At 36.5% G+C, this 9,507-nt stretch overlaps 1 protein-coding gene across 1 annotated transcript; it reads right to left on the bottom strand.

Moving 5' to 3' along the window:
* Positions 1-4,878: 4,878 nt before the first annotated feature.
* On the bottom strand, positions 4,879-9,164 carry LOC114458457 (CD276 antigen-like). The gene is made up of 6 exons (XM_028440828.1): positions 8,514-9,164; positions 7,812-7,998; positions 7,328-7,654; positions 6,964-7,227; positions 6,333-6,422; positions 4,879-6,189 (listed from the first exon to the last, which is right to left on the bottom strand). The coding sequence occupies exons 2-6, from the start codon at positions 7,867-7,869 to the stop codon at positions 6,077-6,079; spliced, it is 852 nt and encodes a 283-aa protein (XP_028296629.1). The 5' UTR covers positions 7,870-7,998; positions 8,514-9,164; the 3' UTR covers positions 4,879-6,076.
* Positions 9,165-9,507: the final 343 nt, after the last annotated feature.

Below are 9,507 nucleotides of genomic sequence, written 5' to 3'. Positions count from 1 at the left end.
CATAGGGTGCCCGTGTTGATATATTTCTTGAATGTTTTGTAAATGTATAGAGAAAGTAGCGACAACGGAAATTCAAAATGCTTGACCATCACGTGATTCATGCAAGACTGATTTATTTTTTAAATAAATAATAATTAGATTATTTTCAAATCCAAAAATTGATAGGTATGGCTGTGCTGTCAATCAGAATGTACAACGTGCAACAGAATGTCTGAGTTCTCCAAGAGGGTTCAGCTGCAGAACCTCCATGCCCCGCGCCGGAAGTGACTTCTTAAATTGTCGCACTCAGCTCCGGAAGTGACATCATGAAATGAAGAAAAAAAAAAACACAAAATAAAACCGATAGCATAGTCATGTTGGCTTCGTTTTAATACCTTTGTTAACCGGATTCCTCAGCAGTGTAATATTGAAAAAACAAAGTAGATGCACCTCATCAATAACATATAAATTGATCAGCATTTCCGTGAATGATGTCGATCGTTTGGATTTCCTCTAAAGACAATTGTTTTATTTGTGCTGCAGTCCTATCACAACCTCTTTGTTTTAACCTTAAAACAGGGATAAATTCAATGTTTAAAGATTCACAGCATTGTTGTTACCTTAAAACTTTAAGTACAACACATGAAGGTAAAATATTTCATTAGGTATAACTGTGATAAATTATTTTTTTGTGATTAAAGTAATTCTTACAGCCCAGAGCTAATTGTTTTACGAAACAATATCAAAACGTTCAAGACGTGGTTTTACATTAGATAATTTGTGCTAATGTTTTACGTATAATGTTTTTTAAATTGCAATTTTAAGGTTTTACGAGGATATTGTCTTTAAGTAAAAGCACAGCTTATAGCTCAGATCTAGTAAAAGTAGACCTCAAGGAATATATATATATATATATATATATATAAAATCTAATATTAATGACATCAGTAAAATATAGAAAAAAATAATATAGAAAAATTTACATTTTGTTACAGTTGTAATTAGGCAAACTGTGATTAACCTATTAAGTATACAATGCCAGATACAAATACAGTTATATTTGAATCACTAAGTGATTTCACTAATCACTTACCTTGGCGAGCACTAACAGTAAATGTTACAAAAATCCTTCTACAATTTTGTTCCAAAGAAGAATCCAACCAGTATTGTTTAAGGTATAAGTAATATGGATAATAATTTGCTGACTAAAGTCACAAATAAGTGGTTGACAAAAGGCAATATTTAGTCATGTCAAAAAAAGTACAAATTAAGTTATGTAAGATCAACACAAAACAATATTAAACAAATTCAATGGGCTGTAAACATGAAACTTAAGGAATACATCTGTTTTGTGTCTTTATTTAAATTTTAATTCAACTTTATTTATAAAAATCCAACTAAAAGAAAAAGTCACATCATAGTGCTCATAACAAAAAATAAAATTAAGGAAAAACAATAACAATTCCACATAAACAAGCATCAGCTACAGTGGAGAAAAAAACTCCCTTTTAGAATAGAAGCTTTTATTGTCATTGTACATATGTACAACATTAAGGTGCTCTCCAAGAATGACATAAAACACACACTTAAATAAAATACTGGAAAAGGAAAGACGTATAAATATATAATACTAGACCGGAGCCATGTTTCCTGAATACACACCACCTCCGGCTTACTGGGCATATCATCAATGTATTTATTTAGCTCCTGGCCGTTAGCCAACAAACTCCTAACATTCCATTGTAATAATAAAATTATTTACAGAATAAAGATGTCATCATGTACATGGTCTCTCTGACCTGGCTTGATATTACAGGTCTTTGCTTACCTCCCCCCAAGTAAGTCCACTCAGGCCCAGATTACACTCTGCAGCTTTAACAATTATTTGAATTCTTTCTGACTTTGATTTCACATCCATAGTTGATTTTATCGCAGCTGTTATGAAAGTGACCAACTTCTTCCAACTTCACCACACTTTCCTGATCTGCAGCCTCCGCCACGCGCTCTATCCTTAAGTTCACATTTTCATCCTTTTTAGCTCTTCCTCCACATTCATTGACCACTTTCACGGCTTCTGCATAAGTGACTTTCTGATGATCTCTTACCTGCTGAATTTATTTCTGCTTTTTTTTTTTTTTTTTTTTACACCTCACGGCCCCTAAGAGCCACACCTGTGACCCCCACCACAGTTGCAACACCGAGGTTGCTCCTTCCTGCATTCAGAATATTCATGATCCTCTCCACACCGAGCACATCTGTGCTTCCCTTTACATACCTTTGCTGTATGTTCATATCGCTGACACTTAACACATAATCAGTCCTGGCACATATTCCCGGACATTGTAGCTAAAAAAACCCCACATATACACCTTCTTTGGCATCACTATTTCCTCGAATTCCAAAAGCACAGATTCACTATTCCTTCTTTCCCCATATCATTCTTTAATTCACCTTCTGCCCATTCCAACATAACTAGCGCTCACAACCTGACGCTGTTCTATATGGGATGCCAAGTGTAAAAATGTAGTATAAAAGTTTTAGCTAACACATTTTCATTATTTATCTCACTTTTCTCATATTTAGCACATTTTCCTACAGTTAACACAGCATTTAACCACATATATAGAGGTGAAAAAAAGCATTAAATCTAAATATTTAAATCTTAATCTAAATGGTATATGTTATATCTAAATGTTAAATCTATATCTAAATGTTAAATCTAAGTCTAAATGTTATATCTTATATATAAATGTTAAATGTTAAATCTAAATGTTAAATCTAAATGTTATATATCATATCTAAATGCTTAATCTTATATCTAAATGTTAAATCTTCCGTAGAATCTAAATTAAACCAAGTTGAAAGTAGATTTTTATCAAATTAAACAAGGAGGCCGTGTTTGCTCTCAGAAGAAATAATTACATCTGTTGTTTCAAATGTCCTTTAAGCTCAGAAGAAGTAGTCTAAAAAATAGGAGGGAAAATTAGCATGAAAAACAGAAAATAATGTGTCCGAAAAATTAGCACGGAAAGCAGAAACAAATTAGTCCAAGAAACCAAAACAAATTGTCCAAAAAACAAAACAAAAAGTTTGTCCAAAAAACAGGAAAAATTAGGGTGGAAAATAGAAAAAAATGTCCAAAAAAACAGAAGAAATAAATTGCTCGAAAAACGGACCAAAAAAAGTTAAGAATTCGGCAAAAAACTGATTTTTTTCTCCTTAAGTGAATGCAATTCTCTTCCATACTCATGTATCTATCGTGATGGTTGTTGTGATAAATATTGTTTTTTTTCTCAGGCCCAGCAGCTGATCACTATCTGTCGAGAATACATTGTGGGTCTGACGATGGAGACTGAGAGGAAGAAGTTGCCTAAAGACACGTTGGAGCAGCAGAAGAGGCTTTGTGAGGTAAAGTGTGACAATTTATCACCTACAAATGTTGTAAATGGAGTAAATTCCACCATCTTCTATCTTTGTGTTTCTTTTGTAGATGGCTGCGTATTTCACCCACTGTAACCTGCAGCCGGTCCACATGATGCTGGTTCTGCGCACGGCTCTGAACCTCTTCTTCAAACTGCGCAATTTTAAGACGGCCGCTAGTTTCGCACGTCGCCTCCTCGAGCTGGGACCCAGACCAGATGTTGCACAGCAGGTTTGTGGGGCTACTGTTTAAAGCTGCTGGAAGACAATAATTTTATTATCAGATAAATACGTAGTCCAGTGATGATAATAATCCTGGATAAGATTCAAGCCAACATAAAGTCCCGCCTCCTGACCAACCAGTTCTCTTAGAAAACGACCTGCCCAATAAAAGGAGAATAATTGTTTGAATGCGTCACTGTGTGGATCTGATGTGACGCTGACAGGAGAGAGAATATTTAGACATTGATGAAATTCTTTCATTTATCAATGACATCCTATAGGAAACAGAGATTTTTATCTGATGGACTGACTTACATTAGTCAGCTGATAAAACCTACCTGCATCGGCCACTTTCAGACCCATAAATTTATTCATTCATTCCGTGCCGATGCTGAGATAAATATAGTCCAGCTTATGATGTAGGCTGAGCTGTATGAACATCACATCAGAGCCACAGACAAGGTCTGTACTTTAATAAAGTGAAACTAATCATTTTCACTTCAAGGCATTCCTTCCTTCCTGCTTTTGCTGCAGCAACGGTTTTGTTTTTGGTTTTCATATTTTTAAAGAATTATTCCTCAATTGTGATGTAAGTTGCAATCTCCACCCCTTTCATGTGAACATGCACGTAGCCAGACTGGAATCACCTGGGTGAAGTGAACGTGTTGATATCCTGCTTCGTAGTGCAGGTGTTCTCTGACAGAGAATGTTTGGTCAGGTGAAGCCTGCTAATAGAGAGATATCCCAGATATACGTATCCAGCTTCATAGTACAGGCCCTTTGTGTAGGCCCCAAAATAAACATCTGGCAGATCTTTGATTTATTGGCCTACAACACTATGGATTTATCTGATTAAAAGATAAATAAAAAAAAACATTTCCATCAGTGCAATGAATTAAACGTTTTTTTGTCACTTTACCTTTCCTATTTTAAATGTCTCATTAACATCCAGACGCGCAAGATCTTAGCAGCCTGTGAGAAGACCTTGACCGACGCCCACCAACTAAACTATGACCCACACAATCCATTTGACTTATGGAATGTAGAGAAGGATAAAGAAGACTAAGATGTTTTTCTGACTTTACTTTTGACCAGATTTACTGGAACTTTTGTGAAAAAAAATTATCATAAAAATGTCAATGTTAAATCTAAATGCTAAATGTAAATAATACATCTAATTGTCACAGATTAAAATAAATATTTAGCTAATATGCAAATGCACCAGAAGTACCAAAATAAAAGCTAATTGACACTAACTGTTGCACAAAGTCGCTGTTTATTTTAACATGAACAACTTTACAATCAGCACCTCATACAAATTACCCCCACAATAGAAGATAATGTGCATTTTGAACGTCTGACAGGCCATCCACTAACATTTTCTTCCAGTCTTGTATTAACAAAAACTTAACCATGCATTGTCTTGTTCTGTCATAAAAGAGCCATGTTTAGCTCGTCAACGTCATAAATAAAAGTTGACGGAAACACTAATTTGTAACTAAAAGCTTTTTAGAAATACAGTTGCAAAATGGATTGTTTCCTTGGAGGATGTAGGTGTTTGTTCAATACAAAACCCTGTCACCTAAAACCGATGGTTGGAGACCAAATTCTCAGGTCTGATAGAAAAAGCAACACACTGAATTAAAATCACAGAAAAAAGGAACAAAAACCAGCTTTATCCTTTTAAAACACATTTTAATTTAAAAAAAAAAATTGTGATTTGATGGCTATTAAATTCTACATGATGCGATTCAACCTGATAGAAAAAAAGGTAACAAAAAGTGCACATTTTGCTTATAAAATCTTATTTTTGGTCTCTTAAAAAGCACAACAAAAAAACAGGACTTTAAACAAGTAGGGTTGAGATTTAGAACCAGATTCAACATTGAGAAATCGGTTTAATCACCCTGTTAGAACTTAAACAGTAAGACATCACTCACCTGTGTCTTGTCAAGTTTACCATCTTTCATAATACCATATATACAAAGTATGAAGCTTTTCTTGTTTACAGTGCAGAGCATGTTACAAGAAAACATTAAAATGTGCAAGTTTTTCAGTAACAATACAGGGATAAATATTTATAAACATGAAGATAAAAATGTAATGTACAGGTGTTTACAGGATGATGATATTGCACACTGAGGGAGTTTTGTGGTAGAGTTTACATATGAGAGTTCAGAGTGGTTTCACAGTCTGTTGGTCTTTGTTTTGATTTCAAACAAACAGCAGTAGTGTATCTACCACAATGAGAAAATTATGATAATTAAGAATAATAAAGCAAATGGAGAAGACACACAAAGGCTTTTTTTGTCCGTGCGTGCAGTAGCCGAAAGCTAATTTTGTCTCGTAAGTTAAAGTCTGTCCTTTTTCAATAAATAGTTTATGACAAAACGTGACTTTGGACAAAACTTGAGACAGCGTCTCTGTGCTGAGCTGGGAACACTGGGAGTCACACTCAGGAGCTGCTGGAAGCTGTTGTACTGTCTGACACTTTGTCCACAATCAGGCTTTCTGGATCACAAATGGATTCATCTCTAAATTCTTTGGTTTTCTTGTCTCTTAGTTTTTCTGGAAACAAACACAGATGTTATTCAGTGTGTTCACCTTCCAGCTGCTGCAGAACTTTATCAGAGAAACAAAAGTCAGGAAAAAGAAAGCTTCATGTGTGATGACTTTAAAGTATCAATTTACTGTAGATACACACACATTACCTTTTCGTTGCTTCCACAGACAGATCAGTACAATAACAGCTGCTACACCTGATATCAGTGACACCAAGAGGAAAACATGTGACCTCGTACCTGAAACAGAGGAAACACAAAATCAGTGTTTCTTCTTCTTCTCTGATTGTGTCCATCCTTTCTGTTGTTCACACTAAAGTGTGTCCATGGTGAACAGTGTGTATTTCAATCTTATACAACAATGGAGCATTTTGTCACAAAGATCATGTTTCTACGTTTAACAGAACCAAAGTTATGGTAAGATTGAAATTAGCAATATGGATAGTGGCCATTTTGGATTTTGCTCTGAGCACAATTTACAGTATTTTAAGATACATTATTAAATTTCTTGACCCTGAAAACCTATAATTCATCACTGAGATCATGCCTCTGTCAAATAGAACCAAAGTTATGACAAAATATCCAAAATAGAAATATGGATGGTTCCATCTTGTATTTCTTGATTTTCAATGGGAACTGTTAGTTTGCCAGTGGGGATCCCATTAAAAATAAATACAGCATCCTCAAAAACCCTCATGTACAAATGTTCATGCTTTCTTCTAGAAGTGAACATCTTAGCCTAATATTGCTACATATCTGCTGGGCTAATCTTAACACTTACTGCTGCTGTGCTCCTCACTGGGTTTCATCCAAGTGGACGTGAAATTGTTGAACCGAGTGCTGACGGTGCAGTTGAGCTGATCTCCATCCATGTCAGAGAGCTTCATAGAGCTGGAGATGTTGTAGAGCTTCTCCTCAGTCTGCTGGACTGTTTTGTTGGACTGAGGGCTGGAGGACCAGGTGAGCTCAGGTTTAGGGTAGATTCCCTCTGAGCTGCAGGTGATGCTGTTTCCTGATGTCACCATGTCCACTGTTTGGACTGGAGCTATGAAACAACACATGAACATAGAGGAACGTCACAGAGCTGCTGGAGCACAGAAAACTTCTTCTCTCAATCTTTGTCTTTATTTGGATCACTCTCTTACCGTACACCTGCAGGACCACATAAATAAGCTGATATCCATAGCGATTACTGACGAAACATTTGTATGTTCCTTCATCCTGAACCTTCACCTTCTTCAACATCAGTGCTGTCTTCCTCCCAGTGACCTGATCCTCAACCAGTGAAGTCCGACCATTAAAACGAGGATCCTGATGGTCAAGCTGGTCTCTGTTCTTATAAAATGAGTGGACATTGACTTGTCCTGTCTTTGTTATATAAGACCAGTAGAGATCATCTGTTTCCTGTCTGAAGCTACACGATAAGGTGCAGTTGCTTCCGTAAACACAGCAGACGTTGATCTCTGTAAAACCTGATAGAAAGAAAAATTCAGAGTTAGAAATCCCTGTGATCTGTTTTGATGTTCTCTGTTCTTCAGACAATCACATGTAATTACTCTCAGTCACCACTAGGTGGCAGCATCTGGACTTATTTCATAAATCACATCTAGATGGAAACCAGTAACTCACCCTCTGCTGCATAGACGTACAGGAAGCAGAGCTGCACAACTTTGATCCAGAACTTCATCCTCTGAGTTTAAAGTCTACAATGGGAACCAGCAGCAGTGTGGGAGGGGCCTGTCCAGGAGCTCCCACACTCTCATTCACTTCTCAATGAGTCCAGATTATTTATTATTTTTTATTTTCAGGCCGAGCTCTGAAAGGAAAAGGACATCAGTGAATATTTCATCATGTTCAGAATCACTGAGCAGTGACTGTCAGCAGCTGGAACATCTGTAGGTTTGCACACAGATGCTGCAGTGTGTTTAAACCTTAATAAATGTAACGATCAGAATAAACGCATCTTCTGTGCAAATGTTTAATGATTCAGTGTGTTTTCTACTACTTCACAAGAAGATCGAGAAACCAAGTCGATCAACCATGATTATACTACAACACTTAGTTTTAATAAATGTGCTTTTATAAAATTAATTTAATTTATTAAATAAGTACTAAAATATGCAATAACTGTACTATAACATATTGTTGTCAAACTCACAACATAATCATGAAGAGTTTTATTAAAGCACATTTATTAAAACTAAGTGTTGTAATATAATTATTACGAGTTAATCTATGTGTGATGTCACTACAAAATGTTATAGTACAGTTATTGCATATTTTAGTACTTATTTACTGAAAAAAAATCAATAAAATGTTTTCAAACTTTACCTAACTTCCGTGTAGAGGCAAATACAAGTTCCCAAGCGTGGAGAACGGCTCATTTTGAGGAAAATCCGCCTGTAGCTTGCAGTCCACCTTGCTGTGATTGCAGCGAGATATCGGTTTTGTAAAAGCAATGTTGATGAGTTATTGGTCCGGAAAAGCCGAATCTGTCAATATCTTTCTTAGTTTACCTAAGTGACAAACTGAGGTATGGAATATCTAACGTCGGACACTTGTCTTGTGTGAATGGTGTTGTATTTATAACTGAAAAATCCTTAATCTTCTTTCTATAGCTTCTTTTTTTTTTTTTATAAAGGGGAGTGATAGTTCTATCAGAGGTAAACTTCCGTGTACTTGTTCGCAGTGGATTCTGGAATGGATCAGCTCGCTCCAGTTTTAAGCGTGTGTAACGGATATGTTTGTGTGTGGATAGGGCATCAAGGAGGATAACACAGCTCACTGTTCTCCAACATTTATTCCTGTAGAACAGAATAAACACATTAATCTCCTTCTGGTCCTTCTTATATGTGCACTCTGCTCCTAAACATACAGATGAGAACGTTTACTCAAGCTGTGCGCTAAAACAGTGATCTTCAACAGGGGGTCCGCGACCCCTGGGGGGTCCGCGGAGGTACTGCAGGGGGGTCGCGAAAGTTTTGGTTGATTAGACATTTTTTTATATTCCCCCCCGCAATTTTTTCAATAAATTTAAATGGGGGAGTGGTGGCCTAGTGGTTAAGGACGCTGGGCTTGTAATCGGAGGGTTGCCGGTTCAAGCCTCACCTGGGCCATCACTGTGGGATGCTAAGCAAGTCCCTTAACCCCGAACCTGCTCCCCAGGCGCCGCAAAATGGCTGCCGACTGCTCCTCAGGGATGGGTTAAGTGCAGAAGACAAATTCCAATAATGTACTAACATTACATGGCGAAAGCCCGATTTAATCTTAATCTAATTAATCTTTAAATACACATTAACATGAATCCAACACACTGTAGTGAACA

Source organism: Gouania willdenowi, unplaced genomic scaffold, assembly GCF_900634775.1.
Source record: "Gouania willdenowi unplaced genomic scaffold, fGouWil2.1 scaffold_119_arrow_ctg1, whole genome shotgun sequence".
Lineage (NCBI taxonomy): Eukaryota > Metazoa > Chordata > Actinopteri > Blenniiformes > Gobiesocidae > Gouania > Gouania willdenowi.
This window is presented reverse-complemented; position numbering and strand designations above follow the sequence as displayed.

Coding starts and splice junctions, on each gene's coding strand:
- LOC114458457 (XM_028440828.1), bottom strand. CDS start 7,869: ATGAAGTTCTGGATCAAAGTTGTGCAGCTCTGCTTCCTGTACGTCTAT. Junction 7,228..7,327: donor TGTGGTCCTGCAGGTGTACG/GTAAGAGAGTGA, acceptor GTTGTTTCATAG/CTCCAGTCCAAACAGTGGAC. Junction 6,190..6,332: donor TCTGTGGAAGCAACGAAAAG/GTAATGTGTGTG, acceptor GTTTGTTTCCAG/AAAAACTAAGAGACAAGAAA.